Here is a 20,072-nt window from a genome sequence, read left to right as displayed (position 1 = left end):
TTAATGCGGTGGATGTGATGGAAGCATGAGGTCGCTTCCCTTGGCTCAAATAGAACAGGCGCCAAACAGTCGCCTCCTTCAATTCTACTCCCATTAACCGTCTGGGAGCACATATATAAAAATCCATTGCAGTGTAATGTCAGCGGGATCAGTAATGGTTGCTTTTGTCAAATTTTCAACGTTTGGTCTTAGCGGCTGATTGGACTTGTTCCCCGCTCGGACACGGGCCTTCAAATCGTTTCTTTTTCTCGGTAATCGAGAAGATGTGGCAGAGTTTGCCAGTTGCATTAGCACCTTAGCAAACAGTAAATAAAGAGAAATGACATTGCCCACACTCCAGCATCAGAGGACAATACCACCTAAAGATGGACAGGTTTGACCTCAAAAGTTGTGGGAAAATTAAGCCAAAGTCTTCTTTGTGGGATTTTTCAATATTTTTCTCACGACTTGATGTGCTTTCTTGCCTCACTCTCCATTTTAATTGGCCTTCTGCTTTTCGCTATGGCGGGATTTCCACATCAAAAGAGCTTGCCACCTGCCAGGAATCAAAATGGCCCAGCTGGGCCACAGCATCCGCTGTAGGTCATTTACAGTCATCCGGTCAGCGCATCTTATTCCAATGCCGAATGCAACAGGGCGCCGAACTGGAAATAAGCCTTTATTTAATCTCGCAATGGGGGAATCTGCTTTTATAGCAGCGTAATGGAATCATCGAAATGCCACATATATGACGGCACGGTATTCACATGAGCGACACAGCATGTGGCGATCGGACATGAATAATAAATGATGCACACCACGGATGGGCGACTTAAATGAGTGCGATACCACAAAATATGTATCGTTATTTTCTATTGAACACGTGCACAAGAGTCACGTATGTTGAAAAAATCCAGTCTTCAAAGGATTCAAACAAGAAAATTACCACATACTGTGATCCCACTAATGTGCTGCAAAGGTCTCTAGTGTATGGAAATTAACATTCAAGGACGAAACAAAACGATTGTACAGGAAAACAACGTTAAAGTTTGACCTAGATAAAACTTTCATTGTATTGAGATTGTATTCTACACAATATTTTGAAAGTTTGTCCTGCTTGACGTACTTTGAAACTCTTTAAGCAGTTAGCTTAGCATAGCAGCCTGGAAAACAAAAGCTGATTTGAATGTAGAGTGCCAGTTGTTGCACTGGACTTGTCCTTATGTGCTTTTTGAGCAGGTAGAAGCACAAAAATTTGGCATGCAGATGAAGGCCCACCTGCCCTCCTCACCCGCTTCCCCCTCCAGGCAAGCAAACAGTCTGTCAGGTGAAGGGGAGGCAGACATGTCACAAAGAATCAAGCCTGAACGCCGGCACCACGTCTCAGCCAATCAGCAGCTGTCTTTTTTTTTATTTTATTTTTTTTGCTAAGGCCTGCTGTGCTTTTTGACTCAGCTCCCGTCAGCAAAGTCGACTCCAAATATCCGCCGAGCGCATCCCGCCTTATCCTACCGTAAAAATAGTTCAAAGAAACATCCAAGGATTAACGACACACATTTGAGATGATGCTTTTTTTTTTTTTTGGTCCCTTTTTTGCTACGCTTATAAAACTGGAGCACTGTCGTTACTGATGTCACATGAGACGTCAGCGTTCCAGTTGTTATTTTATACTCCATCTATTCAGTTTCTGAATAACTTATCTTCACGCGTCATTTTCATTACGTCCAACATCTAAAAAAAAAAAAAAAAAAAAACACTCCAGTAATGATGCGAACAAATGAGAGTGAGGGAAAGGCAAGTGTAGCTGTGTGTAAGCAGGGCGCAGAATTTCTTTTTTGCACCTTTCATTTTTACGCATTTGCTATTTATTTATTTCTACTTTATGTTTAAATTGTTTTCTGTTAATTGTATTTTCCTGATTTTTTAAAATTAATTTGTATGCATTATTAAGAAAAATACACAATATTTTTGTTTTGTTTTTACACTTCATTTTTACTTTTTTATAATGATTATATTATTGCACGCAAACAGTAGCATTCAAGAAAAGCGATTGAAATCTGTTGCAATCGTGGGCTGTTGTAGTTTTTTTTGTTTTCACCAACAGGACAGTGTACTGCTGTATTGTAGTGCTGCTTCAGATTTGTCTTACATGGAATTGCGAATCCCCTCCCCGCCTTCACTTCTTCTTCTTCTTCATCATCTAATCCCTGCTGTACCTGCAACTTCCTCTCTGCTGTGCATAACATCTCTCTCCCGCCTGAGAAACAAAGAGCAGAGCGTAAACATGAACAAATCTTTTTTTCCCACCCCATCAATCGCCCCGCCGCTTTGCACACTCACCGAGCATCTGCAGGAGACCACTGCCATTAGCGCTTCCATTAGCATCCGGCTCACACGGTCACCGGTGACAACACTGTTGACAAAAATACCTGACAAGCATCCCTTCGGACTTCATTTGATATTTCCTCCCCCCCCAAACACATTCATACTTAGCCGCTTGTTGCTAGGCGGAGATTCAAAACCAGTCTTTAAAACGTTGACTAACACTACAAACTATTGATCGTGCTCAGGCAAGGTCAGGGCGAATTTGTTTAGAATAGAACAAGACAAATACCAACGGGTTTGCAGAGGCTGAGAAAAGAATGAAAAGATAAAACTCAAGCGATAACGGGAGGATAAGACAACTATTCAACTCGGGAGCCTCCTGGTTTCTCGATTTCTGAATCATGGTGACCATACACACACACAAGCGTGCGTACGTGCCAACAGTGAGGCAACTGAGCTGTGATGTTCCCATGGAGACGGCCACGTGCACTTCTTCCTCTGTGGGGGTGGCAGTTATCCTCTTGTCATTCCTCCCCAGCGGGAATTTTGCAAGGCTTCGTTGCACCATGCCGCAAAGTCGCCGACGGCGGCCCGCAGAGGGCACAAGAGTGGAGCAGACCACAAACATCACTCACTCTTAGAAATAAGTTAAAAGTAATAAAAAAAGTAATAGTTTCAAGTCAAACTACCCCAATAAGTTTTTCAAAGACTTTTTTTTGGGGGGGGGGAATAATTTTGACAGGAAAATTAATCCAGCAATCTGTTGTCAACAACAAGTCTTCCTGATGCCTCAAAAAAATATTTCCAATAATTAGCTCCAATGCTAATGTTGGATTCTGTGCTAGATCTAGAAGAACATTGCGACAATATACGAACGAGTCTAAGGACAGCCTCTGAAAAGCAAAACCAGTTGTACTCCTACATCAGGCTGCACCTCACGTCTGGCAATAAACTCATGCAGAGAAGGCCCGGTGAGCTGAGCCGGGGCCAATTAAGTGTTCTGCAAACGAGTCGTGACGCATCAGTCTTGTGAAAACAGTCATGCTTTCTTAGGCTCACGTATACGACTTTGTTGAAATTCCCTTTTGGTCATCTTTGGTACGTTTCATCCTGGGTTATTGTTCCAACACTATTGATCTCAGAGTGGATTGCTCTTAATACCTACTTAAATCAACATTCTGGGAAAAATGTGCCTCAGAAGTCGCTCAAAAAAGGCCATTGGCCCAGATGTTGCTGTATTTGGAGACTTTAATTACAAAAAAATGAAATGGCCAAACTAAAATAGCATTTTTGATTTCATTTGGACTACAAAATAACCACCCATGAACTAGCTAACTGATTTGACTGCCTGACTAACCTTAGCCCTACCACTAATCTAACCCTAGCACTAACCTAACCCTTAACAACCAACCAACCTGGCTAAGAGGTTGCTCTCTGAACCAACAAAGCCTGCCAAACTTAACAGACAGACCAACTATTCCAACTGTTAAGCCATTTGTCCGTCCAACCAACAAACCCTGAGCAAGCTAACCAAGCCACCAACTCAGCTAACCAGCAAAGGAACTATCCAATCAAGTGACTGACAGTGATTGTTCCTAATTGCCCCTCTTTTCTTTTTAATTCAAATCACTTGAGAATCTTCGCCATCTTAAACTTCCACAGGTGGGTATTTTAATGACATTTTGTGGCCGACACAAGAAATGAGAAGGTTACATTGCCATGACGACGAGCCAACAAGTATTCTGCCGCTGATTAAAGTGTGTTTCAACTGCACCAAAGGATCCTAATGAGCCGCGAGCTCAGCTTGTTTACGCCTGCCTTTACTCTCGACACGCATGCCACGCAGAAATCCGCTGATTTCCGGGGCCAATTCCTTCATCGCCTACCCCTGAAAAGACGCCGGCATAAGGCCTTACGCAAGCTACGAGCCCCGCCATATTAGCGGTTGAACGGTTGTAAATCAGTGACACCTCGCACGTGGCAGCCGTTACCTGCCAACCGATCTGCTTCTTTCCTGGCATTTTATAGGGAGCTAATTGCGCAACGCAAAAGGAACTCAAACCCGATTGGTCGACAGGAGGAGCGGTTCACCATGCGAGAAGCTGATTGGATATCAGAGATGACGTCATGATTGATTTTCCAACTTGAAGACAAAATGGGGCGAATCACGCAGAAATGATCAGCGTTTTAAATTATAAATCAAGCGAGTGTAAACGTGAACAAGAATACAGATTAAAAAATGAGCAGAGCGGGACAGCCGCGATGCATAAGTGAAGACGAAAGCTAGCGGGAAGTCATTTGTCTTGTACGCCCCCTTTTACACTGTGGACGGGCTTCATTTCCACAAGAAAGAGCGCATGCCGTCTTATTTCATTTGCAGCCCGTTTCATAAGCCGTGACGTTAATCCAGTTCGGCAGGTGCTTTCGAGAAGCCTTATCCCATGTAAGAGTCAACGCGGTTCATTTATCTTTGATAGCGAGCTACACTCTGAAATGGTCGAATGCAACCCAAATGCAATCTAGAAACACTTCAAAAATAAATAAATAAATAACACATTTGGGTCCGAAAAGACTGATCCGCTTCTTGGGTCGATTTGGAGCCAATTTGCACAAAACAAGCCCCACAAAAATTTGGTTCGATTCTCATGACACCCCCCCCCCCGAGTTGCCACGATAACTCATTCATCATCTCCATTAACCTTGAAAATGATGACTTTCCATTCTCGTAGTCACTTTTGAAAAATAAAAAAGCCTTTCAAAGCCACTCATCTTTGACAGGCTTCACAAGGGAACGGCCAAATCATAACAGTGGAGTGGCGTTATTAATTAACGCTTTAACAGGCCGCTGATGACTTGGCCCGTACTTGACTTGAAAGGATCGGGAGGAATGTGGCTGCAAAGAGGCAATGTCAAACGAGCAGCGAGAATTTAGCCTTCAGTGAAGCAAGTAAAGTCAGCAGTGAAGAAAAGTTGCGAGAAAAAGTCTATATGGCTGTTGCAACCGTTTTTTTAAAATGTATTTTTATTTTATTTTTTTACCGTGAATGAGTATTTTTTGACCCAAAAAAAACCCCTCATCCTTTTCACGTGTCACCCAAGCGTGCATCTGAATGAGCTTGCTCGACGCGTGAAATTCGCTCGGCTTCGCCCATCTCTCGGGGAATTGCCCTCATTTTTTTTTTCTCTCTCTTCACACTGGATTACAGCTTCCACGTTGCAGGCTTACTGACACTGCATACATAAAAAAAAAAGCTCACACCAGCTGTGACCTGCAGCATCACTATGGGCGCACATCCGAACAGCTTGATGAGGGTATCAACCCCCCCCTCTTCTCCTCCTCATCTGCTACCCAGCCCCTCCCTTTTGGGCTTTTACGTCACGGCCTTAAAAAGGGTCCAAGCGCCACCGTCAGCCGGCCACTCGCGCTCAGAGCGGCGGGCTGAGCGCATCTTTCGTCTCCACGATGCAAGCGCGCACGCGCAGCCTGCCGGACTCGTACCGTCAACCTTTTCTCTTTTCTTCATGTTGAGAGGTGTGGCGGACACGTGCAGTTTCAAAGCCCCCACCCCCAAAAAAGGTGAGATGCTTCAGTTTGGAGTAACTGAGGTGGCAACTTGCTGTCCTGCTGGTTTTGTTTAATTTGGATGGTATTTGAAAGGAGTGTCTCTTATGTTAGTTGCCGAGATTCACGTCCATTCTCCTGCTTGTGAGAATAAACATACAACATACATTTAGTTTATTTTACCTTTCACTTTTTTTTTTTTTTGCAATGCATGTCTCCCCACATGTTTTACCTAAATTGTTTTTTTTTTTTTTTTTTGGCGGGACATAATTTCCATATTTTTTCATTGTGAAAGTCACAGAAATTATGTCTCCTATGTTTATTTTATTAATGTGTTTATTTTTTTTTTCATTCATTTTTTAAAATTATTTCGTATTATGGAAATGTTCCCTTGTTGTGTAATTTTATTTTGTTATATTTTTAACAGTTTAATTTATATTTATTTATTTATTTTCTTATTTATGTATTATGTATTATTATTATTTTATTGATTCTTTGTTTTTACAATTTTTGCAATTTGGATTTTGGCCAGCTATAAGGTTATTTATTTATTTAAAAATATTTGATTTTTATATTATCTTACATATATATTTTTAAATTGTGGAACTTCTTTTATTTCATATTTACGTTGGTATTTTCAGTCTTTATTTATTTGTGGTTTTTACATTTTAGTTTATTGTTATCTATTCATGTATTTATTATTTGTATGTTATTTTTTTTATTGTGAACGATATAAGTATTAGTTGTGTGCCTCTTTTGTGTATACTAATTTTTCATATTTAAATGTATTCAATTTATTTAAATATACCACTCATCTTTTATAATGATATTTGTATTCATTTTGTGTATGGCTCTCCGATATTTATATTAATTCTTAAAAAAACATGTTTTTATTACATCTTTCAAGCTTTTCGGTTTCTATTGCATTGTGAAAGTCACCAAGCATTGGGGTGCATGCGCCCCTCCCATCATCTTCGTTTGAGTAGCTACACAGTGGGTCCATTGTACCCGGTCCACTGATGGACATAACCCAACACCCCCACCTTTGAGCACATTGTTTTTTTTCTGCCCTTTTGTCCTTACTCCGCGTCCAGAACTGTGAGCGATGTTGCTTAACATGACACGCAATTATCTATCATTGTGGCAAAAGGTAGAGAAGACGGTTTGGGCTCGGGATAAACTCACGCTCGGGATGAGGCTGTTACGCAATGGAGAGAAACAACAGGGCCGTACTGTATACAGTCAAGTTATGATCGATTGGATTCCCCGTGTGGCTACTAACTGTCACTTATGTTTAAGAGGAAGCGGGACTAAGAGACTTGTTTATTACCATGCATTATGACAATTGGTGAGTTTCATTTTTTTCCCCCGAGCTTTCACTTGGCTATTTTCGGTACAGCTCTCGGCAGAGCCAATGGAACATGTGAAAATTCCAGCTTTGGAAGCAGCTTTCACATGGGAACTTGTCCGTGGGTTCCAATGGGCAACACGCCATTTTGTTTTTCAATTGACTCCCTTTGATGGATGTTTGGATGGCTGTCGCCTGGAGTGTTAAACCTTATGCCGAGGGACAAATTAGCCTAAATACTAATTACAGCGGTGGAGCGAGTCGACTGCCACGTAGTGACACCCCCGCCTGGGGGTGGCAGGGTGTCGTGGGGGATCGAGTGGGTGGGCGTAAAAGATGCTGCGGGGTCTTTTCTCAGGGGGAAGTCTGTGATTTATAGCGTTGACTGACGAGTGGCAGTGAAATGTGTGTCACGAACAGACATCACGTGGAGTCTCTTTATCCACAGTGGGGATGGAAGACTTAAGAAAAATGAGTTCACATCAGATACAAGCGTGTCACCCATCTGGATTGACATCCCCAAACAGCTTAAATGGATTCTCAAGAGGTGGAGCGTCTCTGTGACAAGATATGAAAGCGCTTGATTCACTCGGTTTGGTAAACGAGAAGGCTGCAATTGCTCTTGACGCGCCTTGCCTTGCTCGCTTTTTGAACTGGCCACTTTCTCAAAATGCGGAACGATGCCTTACATGTTTGCCAAAACAACTAACTTGTCTTCGATGGTGACAGATTCCAATAAAAGGATTTGCTGTTAGTCGACTTCAAGCTTTGGGCGTACAAAGTCGTACAAATGATTTTGCTGATATTTTAGCGCTGTTACTTCAGATTTTTTTTAAAATATGAACGTCTTCCAATATAAGATAATGACATTCAATCACTCTCACGAAAAATCGTCCAAAATCGTCTTTTTAGTTTTAAGGGCATAGGTGAGCCTCTTATGTTATATCCTATACACTTGAAGTGCAGCTAACATCTGCTTCTCTGTAAATAAATCATTAAGAATACTCACTTGGAAGCACATCCAAGCGTGCCATTTCCATCGCAGCTAAAGCAGCAAGATGGTTCTCCACCTGAACATCAAGAAAACCAAGAGTTTGACTACTGCTAACAGTCCACATAAATATCAGTAATGAAAAACTGGAAGTGGTTAATAGCTTCATATTTCTCCGGTCATGCATGAATGGACGTGCAAGGACGTGTGGATTACCACCAAAGGAAGGTTGATTAAGCAGAAAGAAGAAAAACAGAGATAAGATATTTTGGGTTGAAATATATCGTTAGCAAGGACCAGCGGGTATCGTAACGGGTCAATCATTTTTCCTGGGACGAGGCTCAATAAATAAAAGCTGTCATTCATCTGTTTCTTTCTTAAGGTTGAAAATGAACCAGCAACTGGACAACTGGACGTTTTACAACAGCTCGGAGGAAGACGTCCTTCCTCCCAGGAACAATGTGACCTATGTGGGCTTTTACCTGCACCACCCGTCCACGGCGGCCATCTTCATCGTGTCCTACCTGCTCATCTTCCTGGTGTGCATGGCCGGCAACGGTGTGGTGTGTTTCATCGTGCTGCGTAGCCGCAACATGCGCACCGTCACCAACTTGTTCATCCTCAACCTCGCTGTGAGTGACCTCTTGGTGGGCATTTTCTGCATGCCAACAACACTGCTGGATAACATTATTACAGGTAAATATTCCATCCATCCATCCATCCATCCATCCATCCATCCATCCATCCATCCATCCATCCATCCATCCATCCATCCATCCATCCATCCATCCATCCATCCATCCATCCATCCATCCATCCATCCATCCATCCATCCATCCATCCATCCATCCATCCATCGCCCGGGTGCTTACGGCTTTAATTAGAATTGGAATTATTTCCACAACCATTCTTGTCTCTAATGACCGCCATTTGTGAACTTCAAAAGAAGATCACTAGCGACAATGAGAATTCGTCATCTTCCGCCGTGGAGGACGGGCAACAAGCTCGGCTATCTGATGACAGCGTTTACCTCCCGCGTATCATTTGGATGATTATTAGGCCGATAATCGGCCAATAATGAGAGATTTGATGTGTGTGAGGGGATCACATGAAAGGAAAGGCTGATTGACCGCCATCAGCTTTTGTGCCTCAGGAAGGCAACATCAACTTAATTTTTCTTTGCCTAGAAAAATAAATAAAATAAAACCTAACATTATTTGGTTCAAATTACCTCGTTGCAAGGAGTGAGGAAGCAGGTTAAGGGAGCCAAAAAGGAGTTCAAACTTTTTTGGCAAAAAAAATAAAAATGGTGAAGTGGGTGGATGTGAGGCAAGTGAGCCGTGAGGAAGCAAGTTAAGAGTAAACAGATTTTTTTGTGGGGGCTGGAAAACAAGAAAACAGCAAATTAAAGATTTGCATGGAAGGTGAGACCAACAACCGGCGCCTGTAAATACAAACCTCTGTCTTGTCCCTGTCCTGTGCTGTCTTCAGGGTGGCCCTTTGGAAGCCTGGTGTGCAAAATGAGCGGCATGGTGCAGGGCATCTCCGTGTCGGCGTCCGTCTTCACTTTGGTGGCCATCGCCGTGGACAGGTACTATTTCTGGTAAAAACCGGTACTAGCATTTCTAGTACCAAGGGTTGAGAATCAATCGCAAATAGGGTGACACAAACCTCTGGCATCATCGTCACTGCCTCGTAACTAGCATCCTCTGGATTGTTCTTGGTTCTTTGTCCGCCTGGACGTGTCCTACTTTCAAGCCCAGTTGCCCTGTCAAACCACATGGCAGCAGTTCATCCTTCTTTCTGATTGGCGGTGAGTTTCACACCGGCCACGTCGACGGGGCCGAGCGATAAGGCCGCCGGTACGATAGCGACAGACGCCTCGTAGCGCCTCTTGTCATTCAGGCCAGCCCGAGGTCGTCTGGTGCCGCTGGAAAGGACGAGTCTGGAGTGCTTTGAGAGAAGGCAGTGTCATCTCGTATGTCTGTCAAGCGCTTCGGATTTAAGCTCTCCTGGGATGGCCTTCTTTGTGAACTTATTTTCAGAAGACCTTGACTTTTAATCAGCATTAGTTTTTTTGGGGGGGTGACTTGTGTTTATCTCAACTGTGACAAGTCCTTGCACCATTTATATCTATTTTCACTTTCCCTTCACTCATTCATTCCCTTTTGTTTTCATCCCTCCACAGATTCCGATGCATCGTCTACCCATTCAAACAAAAGCTGACCATCTCCACTGCCACCCTAATCATCGTCGTTATCTGGGTCCTGGCCATATCCATTATGTGCCCGTCCGGCGTGATGCTCCAGGTGACGAAGGAGCAAAGCATCCAGGTGCTGCTGGGCTACGACAACAAAACGACTCCTTTTTACTGGTGCAGGGAGAACTGGCCCAACCAGGAAATGCGCAAGGTTTACACCACCGTCTTGTTCGCTAACATCTACCTGGCTCCGCTGTCCCTCATCGTCGTGATGTACGCTCGCATCGGCATCACGCTCTTCAAGACCGCCATGCCTACCGGCGGCAAGCCCGGTCACGACAACCGCCACAGCGTTTCCAAGAAGAAGCAGCGTGTGATCAAGATGCTGCTGATCGTCGCCTTGCTCTTCATCCTGTCCTGGTTGCCCCTGTGGACCCTCATGATGCTGAGCGACTACGCCCGGCTCACCGAGCAACAGTACCGCATCGTCAACATCTACATCTACCCCTTCGCCCACTGGCTGGCCTTTTTCAACAGCAGCGTCAACCCCATCATCTACGGATTCTTCAACGAGAACTTCCGCCGGGGTTTCCAGGTGGTGTTCAAGTTCAGCCTGTGCGCGGCTGACGGACAGCGGAGGAAAACGTACTCGCACCGGTTGCAGCCCAACTCGGTGCTGCCGGCCAATAACGCGCAGACTTCCGTTGAGCCCATCTCACTGAACAGCCTGGACAAAAGTAGCTCTAGGCGGGTGCCTCAGGTTGCGGAGCAGGACTTGGTCCTGGAGGACTTGGAGAAGGGCTCCTGCAGTAGCGGCGGCGTAACAGCCGTGTCAATTTGAAGCGACCCGTGGTTTTTCCGTCCCAGTGCCGATCTCTTCAGGAAGCTACCTCCGAGGAAATGATGACGAGCTGGCGAGCTTCATCGGACCCTGTGAACTCATGAAGGCACCGACCTTCTCAAAAACTTCATGTATAAATGTATAAAGGTAAATCCTCAACAATGTGCAATGCCGATTTCAGAAGCAGGAATAAGTCATTACCTCTGCCAACTTCATAGCACTTTGCAGATATGTTTTGTTGTTTGTGGATGCTTCGTGGGATCACGTTCAAAGCTACTGAAACAGTATCTACGAAAACAAACTAGCCTGCTAAGCTAACAACTGGTGGGAGGATCTAGAAAGATGCTCTTAGAATGGAAACCTCCACCCCACAATCAAAATAGGATTATTTTTCCAGACATCTTACTCCGAGAAAAAGCATGCTAAGCTAACCAATCCAAACAAAACCAATTTGGGGTGATCAACAAACATTTCTTCATTTTTGTTTTGATTTTGTTGCATTTCAGAGAGCGTAAAGATCTGACATTGGTGAAATGATTATAGAGAAGAGCGTCAGAACATATTTTCTGCTCATTTTGGTACTCTAAAGACACCTTGGTAACCAATTATGGCTTTGTGTGTTAGCACTAGCCAGGAACAAAGGAAACTCATTCAGATCCCCCTCTTATGTCATCATCAGCCTACAAAGCTGAAGCCAATGCTGGAGAAAGCTTTTTATTCAATGGCCACCTTCTTTTATAAGGCCATGGACTAAGATTAAATGGATACATTTTTGATTTTTTTTTAGATCCACCTTTGGAGCCTTGATGTGTTTCAATAATTCCTTTGAAATTAAGTACTACATGAATTGATAGAGAAAACAAAAAAGATGCCTGACAGTTTATAAACTTGATCTTATTATCCTAAAAAATGCCTTTTGAATCAGTTGTTCCATTCAATCAAGAATCGTTTTCACAAAATATGATTAATTAATCAAAAAAAGTCTCCAGCTGAATAGACAAAGTAAACGATTTAAAATATATTCCCGACAAGATATTTCATATAATACACAGCGGGTTGGCGCCGAACATAACTAAGTAGATGAAGCATGTGGGCGGTCAGCAGGGCCTGATGATGTCATAACACCTGTAATCCTTTTTTCATCCAGTGTAAATTTGGGTGCTGCAAAAACTAAACTTGGACAACTCAGCACCCTCAAGCTTTTTTTTTTTTTGGGAGGATGGGCTCTCAATTTTCTGCCTGAGCGATCCTCCACTGCCAGCTTGGTATCTTTTGTGTGCAGTGTTCAACACCTCAAATAAGAATTTCTCACCCGTGTTGGTTTTTGCGTTTCCACGTTTTTATCTCACGTCATTCGGTGCACATTCGTGTTCCCATTAGAAAAATTGATCATTAATTTCATGTCAAATTCATTTCAGCTGAAATACAAACAATATTTATTCATATTATTTAGACTGATGTTTTCAGTTAAAAAAAAAAAAGCACAATAAAACAAGATACAATGACTGAGTAATTCAAAAGGTTGTATTTTGTATGTGGTATATTTTTAAGATCTCAAATGTTAAGCTAAAGAAACTTTTGAAATGAAAGGACTGAATCATTATTTTGAACAACATGAGGGCCAAAATATTAGGAACAGCTCCCTGACAATGACTGGACACTAAAGTCCATTAAAAAACAAAAGAGTGCTTTTTTTTTGGGAATGTATTGCATTTTTGTGCCTGTGACGCGACGTAATGAAAAGATAAAAAAATGTTTTCGGTGTTGTAAACGTGGATGAACGTTTAGAAAGTACTTGCGTCAAGTCTGCATGTGGACGTGTAACGTGCGAGTGTGTGTGTTTGTGTTAAATTAGTGTCATGTAGTATTTCTAGCTGACGATTTCGGGGCACGATAGTTGTCCTGCTAATTTGTGAAGGGCTACTCATCACATGATCTATGGTTACCTCATTGATTGTCTTGGCGGTTTAGACTGGTGTCTTTTGCTTTATTTGACGGCTGAGTCGAATCAAAACGGTGAAAAACTGCTGTGCCTCCAGATAAAAAGAAACTTCAACACTGTTTTTTCTCTCGACTTTTCCCAAATGGAACGCAAAGATCCAAGACGTTGCCTATGTAGCTACAAAAAAGGTCTGTTCATTGCACAGGTTATGTTCAATTTATGAAAGGCCTCTCAAAAAGTGCAGTTTTAATAGATTATATAGTATATAGTAAAATGTTGTGGATGCCATGGTACACCTTTGCAATAATCATGCCTCACTAACGTGGCACACAAATAGACTTATTTGTGGATGAAAAAATAAATACAGAAAAGAAATATAGCAAACAATTCCATAGCAAACTTATTGCATGTCTTTGCATATTGCATATCAATATATTGTGCAACCCTAAAGTATACGTATATTTTATATATATATATAAAGTTAGAGACATCTAATTTATTATCTATATTTTAATATATTAAAATTATATATATATATATAATATATATATTATATATATATATATATATATATGGTTAATGAGACATCTAATTCATTATTTAATGATGCATTTATTCATTTGTTTGATTAATATAATTCCATATTTTATTAATAAATGACATTTAATTAATTAATTGATTAATGAGCATTTTAAATAAACATTTCATGATGTATTCATTTTTTGGTGGCACTTTCAGTCCTCCATATTTTGCATGTCTGACCTATCAAAATTTGATTTTAAATGAATTAAAAGTGACAGTAACAATTAGTACATCTTGATTTGAGCTATTGACTTACAAAATGTAGCATCTTGACTTCAGGGGAACAAAACATACAAAAATAAAAGAAACCGAAAAGTTTGATGGCTAATGGATTACGATGTAGCGATTACAATGCGTTACGAAAAAAAAAATCACAATATACAATAACTGTTAACGTCTTAAGCTACACAAAGCTGTAACAGGGCACTCAAGCGGCAGGCGTGGAAGTTTGTATGTAACATAAAAACAAGGAATGTTGTGTCTTATACATTTGACGTTCTTCATGGCAACAACTCGATCAGTCTAAATCGGATTATCGTGGATTCTCCATGGAGCCGGTATGGACTGGCTACCCACAATGCCTTGTCTCCGTTATATGACGTACCAAGGAAAAATATCATTGCGTGTACAATCAAATGTGTGTGAAAGTGTGCGTATCGATTTCACGTTCTGCCTGCCAAAGGTTGCCTCCTGCTTCAAACTTGTCTAATTGGATTTGAGATTTTCGTTTATGTACAGAGGATTGAATTGCTTGCTATGTCCACTTCATTTTTGTCTCGTGTGTGTGTGTGGTGCGACCATGCAAAAGATGCGATTCTTTACTCATTCACAATAAAGACTTAAACCCACTTTTTGTTTCAGTTATTCACACAAACAATGGGAAACATTGCAGATCTTACCTCAGTAGTGTCCCCTGGAATTTCTTGATTAAAGCCACACACAAAAAAATATCCATGCCCAAAAAGTCATGGTCAGCCATTTTGGTTTAAAACACCAGGTTCACTTAACAATATAACATTTAGTAGGTAGGTCTTTCCAAAATAGACTAACAAAAAGAAAAGAGAGTTAAACATTTAGACCACCAGAAACATCTCAAGAAGCCATGTTTGATAAGACACAGGAAGTTAGCCATTTTGGTTTGAAGCGGCCATTTTGGCTTTGAGCGGCCATTTTGGCTCGGGAGCATTGTCCAGAACATTTAAAAATTTGAGCCCCCAAGGCAGGTTCAGTTTCAAACATAAGATTTGGTAAGCACATCTATCATAACAAGACCCATAATAGTGTCAAAAGAGACAGGGCATCTTTCATTTTAGTTTGAAGCAGTAATTTTAGGGACAATTTGGCCATTTCCAAAGAGGAATTTAGATCTGAACACCAACACAGTGTTTTGTTTGTGAGTCAGATCTTCAAATTTTCTTTTTCTTTGTTTTCTGTACAGTTTTTGTTGTTGAATATCTTAACGCTGAATGGAGAAAAAAAATACAAATCAAAGTGGTAGAAGACAGATTATAAGGAAAAATTGAGAGCTGCTCTGCACACAGCTGCAGTGCTGTCATGCAAATTCACGCAGCTGCCCAAAAGACACTTGAGTCAGCCTTTTTTTTTTCCCCATCATTTCTTTCCATCTCAGCACTATTTTGTCTCACTTTGACGTCATTCCCTTGGGCGGAAAAAACAAGCGGAAAAGTATTCTATTGAAACTGCCACAACGATATTCACAAATGTCGATTTCCCGGGGCAGTCATTAAAAGCTTTTCAATTTGGAGCATTTTTACCACCACCAGCTGGCTGTGCCAGTGACGTCACAAGACGATTTTGTGAAATGACTCATTAGAATTGAGAGTGAGTGAGAGATATTTGCCTTAGTAACGCTATGATGTGCTAGCAATAAAAGTTTACGTTAAGGAAGCTGGTGCGTGGCAAAATCGGGCCTTCGTTTGTAGTCCTATAGGTCAGGGCAAGGTCACAATTGATTTCAAAGGCATTCTGCCATACATGTACACGAAAATATATTGATGATATAGCCTTAGCATGACATTTTAATTATTGAATGGATGTATGTTTCATAGCTGTAGGCCACAATCGATTTTCCATCGTTTTTGTGCTGCAATATTCGAACATGTAACGCTACAAAGTAGTTAGAACGAATGTAGAAGGCCATACAACGACGCAAAAATCGGATCCATAAATGCCTTTAGGGTTGGTACAAATGCGGCCAACCTTGGTGTTTTATTGAACTGCCCAGTTCATGCTGTCTTTTTCTGGTTTCTTTTCACACTTGAACCCATCAGTCACGTTTATGTAAATTAACGCAGTGCCCCCGATGTAAGCAGATTGTAACAACACAATTAAAATGAAACTGTATACCCCCACAAATAACACTAATGTATACTGCAAAAAAAATATATATATATATACATAGTATATATATATACATATATTTATATTTATATATACATAGTATATATAAATATAAATACATAGTATATATATTGCTTTATAATATAATATAATATAATATAATATAATATAATATATAATGTAATAAAATGTGAAACTTTCAGAAGTTTTTTCCATCATGAATATGACCTCAATGAACAACAGACACTTTCCTTCACCTTAAAGTGTCAGAAACATATTCGCTATTTCACTCTGATCTGAAAAGTTAAAAAACTTCCTGGCTTGCACCTCCTAGCTGCCTCATCTTTATCACCCCATTCCTCATTTTTGCTGTGTGCCGCCTTGCCTTGCTCACATTGCTGCTGTCTGACAGCTTTGTCTCTTCCCATTTCTCAAGAGGCATCAGCCACTTCCTCACCCGATTCCCAGTTGCACTCGCTTCTTAGTTTCATTTTTCCCTTTTCTGAAGTATTGGAAGCAACATCCGTATTCTGCCGTCTTATGGAAATCCACTTTCTCGTTCCCTGCTAATCCCTTTGCACTTTATAAGAAGAGTCCATCTGCCGCGACACAAATACCAGCAGAGGGACGCCATACAACCAAGTGGGACGTCATCTACGGTATTAAAATGGTTTACATAAAACAAGCAGAATAATCCCCCTATATTAGCTCCATCTCTTTTTCCAGTTATACAATTGGGCCATAATGGAATATTAATTTTATTGCCAGTGAGACGTTCCGTTTGTGTGTTGTGTGCTTTGCCGGCAGTTGCTTAAAACATGAACAGTCACATCATGCAGCAAATTACGCAGCAGGCGCTTTCATTATCTTCAATTAAGTGAAAGGAACCGACTAAATAAACTATGGGAGATTACTCACCGAATGTCTAAAGCAATTTTTTTTCTTTTTTTTTTAAATTTCACTGCAAAATAAACTCGTGGCTAATGATAGAACCAATTGCACAAAACACTGGACGACATTAGCATCGATGCTAGTGCTAATTCTACTTGACCGTCCTGTCGAGTCCACCTATATTTTTAGGTGGGTAATTCATCAATGTTAATATCTATAATTCATAAAGATCCATTATCTTTTATATCCATTGACTAATAAAAAACAATATAGCACAAAGATCGGCGAGGCGGCCATGTTGATCCTATTCTTTATTGCTATGTGCTCCCCATTCCAACAAACAGCATCAGTAGTAGTGTACACTTGAATCTACACAAAATACACAAGACAAGCACAATGGAGACATGACAATGCACAGGTTGTATGGGTACAGTACTGGAAGGAGGCTCAGGGGTTTTGTCCTGCGCGACTAGCGTCATTACAAAGCTCGGCAGCGACGCGCAGCTAACAACTACACTAGCGGTTAGCGTGAAGCGCTCGTCGGGTCAGTTGCTAAAGAACAAAAACAGCTGTGAAAAGACAGCCTGGTGACAAACATCTCAAAATTGAGCGTGTATATTTACATCTAATTGTTTGCAAAAAACAATGTCAGTTCTATCCTAGTACTCTTTAAAAAAAAAAAATCATTTAAAAAATTTAAAAATGAGAATCTTGCTGGAAAAGTAAAAAAAATGTTATTGCGCAATCAGCACCGCCCTTCAATAAATATGTTTGCACTCAATGCTATCTATATACACGTACTATACATTGTTGTACATTGTTGTGTTGTGTTTTTATTGCAGTCAGATGCATGGCGTGCTTGTGAGGAAATCCGTTGTTGTTTTCTGGTTTTCTTCGTGTTGTCTTCTTCAGTCATCAAAAACGCCATTTAGATCATTGCTAAAATGTTGGACGTGAGCAAAGCCAAGCTATAAACGGAAGAAATGGGCAGATATAGCGAGACACTACATTTAATTCTAGCATGTATTCAAGTATCAAATATGAATTCTCTGGAAGGAGGTTCGGAATATTCCATTTGTCATTGTTGATCAAAAAAAATTGTAAAAAACGCCCATCCAAATGATCAACCCTTGTGATCACATTAGGATGCTAAAGGTGAGGGTAAAGATGGGAGCGACTTGCTCGAGATGCTAATGAAGGTAAAAGATTGTGTTGCACCATGGTAAATCAAAATCATTTGTAAAATCCACCCATGTAGGCGGATGACTGTTAGCAAAATGCTAAACATGCTAATGTGTAAGTAGAGAATATTTTCGGCAAACGTGTAGCTGTTGTGCGTTGTTTTCATCCCAAAAAATTTTCAGTGAGTGAAGCTAATACAAAGCTAGCTGTGGCTGTAGCTTTGGAAAGTTACAGCTGCTACATCCAGGTAGGTACAAACACATATGTTAACAGTTTCATATTGTTAAACACTGAGATGGTAAAAGAGAAAATGTATCCAGTTTGTAAATACAAAATCATTGTCATGTCATAATTCTATATCGCCTTGTACTAAGTATGCCAGAATTTTGATTTGAATAAAAAGAGCAACTGCCTTTGATGTTCAAGAAGACAATAAATAGCAACAATAAATATCTAATATTTATGAAAACAGGTATGATTCTGTTTGTAGGGACTAAATTGAATGTGATATTTTGTTACTTCTCTCAAGAGTAGTTGTTTTTGATTTTTAATTTTTTTTTAAAGGTTCATTGAAGACTTGAAATTATCTTTGATGTCTTATAAGACACACAATAAGTTCTTAAAAGTCCAATTTGTCTTCCAACATGTTTGGGGAAATCGCTTAAGTCTCATTGAAGACTAAGTATATATATTTTTTCATTTATAAAAGTCAAACCTATTAGGGTCATTGATGAACTATATGTAACTATATGTATTTTTACAGTAAACGGCCTTTCCGATTTGATATGTATTCAAACGCGTATGTTTATCGAGACTAAATTCTCTGACGATAATAACACACGGAGGATTTTCGACGAACTTTGTCGGCTTTGATGTTTGTTAAAAATGATCCTATTTTCATCTCAACATTGTTCGGGTCGTTTCCGCATGTTATGACAGTAAGAACTTTTGTTGCTCAACATTAAAGAAAAATAAAGTGAGGTTTCTGTTTGACTTCCGGAAAGAGTTTCTGTGATTTGAATGGTTTTGTGTTTGACAAAAATCCCTTGAAATTTTTGTGCCCTTTGTGAAATAACTGCTCTGGCTTCCTATCTACGACAGCTCGGTAACTCTAAATAACAAAGTGAACCAGCACCTCTTTGTTTGTGTCTTTGATGATGACGTCGTCGTTGATGTTAGCGGGTGAAGGATGAAGCTGCTGTGTCTGCGTAGTCCCATGAAAAGAAGGCGCCACTTTCATCTCTCCACTTGCGAGTACGTGGTGGGCCACCGGCTGTCGGTGAAGCCGCCACCCGCGGGCCGCTGCCTCTCGTCGTGGGCGGCGTCCCTCGGGTTCCTCCGGGGCGTTGGCGCCGTTTTGGCTTTCTTGGGTGGGGCAGGCGTGGTGACCAGTCTCGATCGGCCGGCGTTTTGTTGTTGTTTCCCGTTGTTTAGCTGCTGTTTCCGACCACTTTGTTGCTGTTTCCCGCCATTTGCCTGCGCTTTCCCGCCATTCGGCTGCGCTTTCCCGCCATTCGGCTGTGCTTTCCCGCCATTTTGCTGCGCTTTCCCGCCATTTTGTTTGCCACCATTTTCCTGTGGCTTATTGCCATTTTGTTGCCGTTTGCTGGCATTTTGTTGTTGTTTAGCGGCGCGTGTGGCGTTGGCCATCAGCGTCTCCAGCAACTGAGAGGCAGAACCGAAGCGTACGTGGTCCTCTGGCTCGGAGAAAAAAGTGCCCCCTGTCGCCCGTTTGCTGCATGACTCGCAGCAGAGTTTGTTGTAGCCCGGGATGGAGCAGTAGCGAGCCAAAACCTCCATCTGGCAGAAAATGGATTTGTCTCCGTGGCAGGGCTCGTCTGAAAAATCAAAGGGCATCAACATATGAG

The 20,072-nt window shown here is 41.2% G+C and overlaps 2 protein-coding genes and 2 long non-coding RNA genes across 5 annotated transcripts in view; 1 reads left to right on the top strand and 3 right to left on the bottom strand.

The window, feature by feature from the left end:
- Positions 1 to 1,439: 1,439 nt before the first annotated feature.
- LOC148397609 (uncharacterized) lies at positions 1,440 to 4,284 on the bottom strand. Its single transcript, XR_015858816.1, has 3 exons — positions 2,320 to 4,284; positions 2,129 to 2,236; positions 1,440 to 1,487 (listed from the first exon to the last, which is right to left on the bottom strand). It is a non-coding gene; the product is annotated as an uncharacterized LOC148397609 (long non-coding RNA).
- Positions 4,285 to 5,739: 1,455 nt separating this feature from the next.
- On the top strand, positions 5,740 to 14,604 carry npffr2a (neuropeptide FF receptor 2a). The gene is made up of 4 exons (XM_088377049.1): positions 5,740 to 5,881; positions 8,588 to 8,901; positions 9,697 to 9,796; positions 10,394 to 14,604. The coding sequence occupies exons 2-4, from the start codon at positions 8,595 to 8,597 to the stop codon at positions 11,244 to 11,246; spliced, it is 1,260 nt and encodes a 419-aa protein (XP_088233175.1). The 5' UTR covers positions 5,740 to 5,881; positions 8,588 to 8,594; the 3' UTR covers positions 11,247 to 14,604.
- On the bottom strand, positions 8,682 to 10,347 carry LOC148397608 (uncharacterized). The gene is made up of 4 exons (XR_015858744.1): positions 9,877 to 10,347; positions 9,664 to 9,805; positions 9,437 to 9,587; positions 8,682 to 8,882 (listed from the first exon to the last, which is right to left on the bottom strand). It is a non-coding gene; the product is annotated as an uncharacterized LOC148397608 (long non-coding RNA).
- Positions 14,605 to 17,316: 2,712 nt separating the features above from the next.
- The window catches only part of adamts3 (ADAM metallopeptidase with thrombospondin type 1 motif, 3), a 47,438-nt gene continuing 44,682 nt past the window's right edge, over positions 17,317 to 20,072 (bottom strand). For both annotated transcript variants that reach the window (XM_088376647.1, XM_088376648.1), the window contains one exon: positions 17,317 to 20,042. In XM_088376647.1, coding sequence (XP_088232773.1) covers positions 19,441 to 20,042 — 602 coding nt within the window. In that variant the 3' untranslated portion in view covers positions 17,317 to 19,440. The remainder of the gene's footprint in view (positions 20,043 to 20,072) is intronic.

Source organism: Syngnathus floridae, chromosome 5 (assembly GCF_059516105.1).
Source record: "Syngnathus floridae isolate MCC-2025c chromosome 5, RoL_Sflo_1.0, whole genome shotgun sequence".
In the NCBI taxonomy this organism is placed as follows: Eukaryota; Metazoa; Chordata; class Actinopteri; order Syngnathiformes; family Syngnathidae; genus Syngnathus; species Syngnathus floridae.
Note: the sequence above shows the minus strand (reverse complement) of the source record. Positions and strands in the feature narration are given on the sequence as shown.

Bases quoted from the DNA above. Each gene is read 5' to 3' on its own strand.
- npffr2a (XM_088377049.1), top strand. From the start codon at position 8,595: ATGAACCAGCAACTGGACAACTGGACGTTTTACAACAGCTCGGAGGAA. The intron at 8,902-9,696 runs GTAAATATTCCA...TGCTGTCTTCAG, and splicing joins GCTGGATAACATTATTACAG to GGTGGCCCTTTGGAAGCCTG. The intron at 9,797-10,393 runs GTACTATTTCTG...ATCCCTCCACAG, and splicing joins GTGGCCATCGCCGTGGACAG to ATTCCGATGCATCGTCTACC.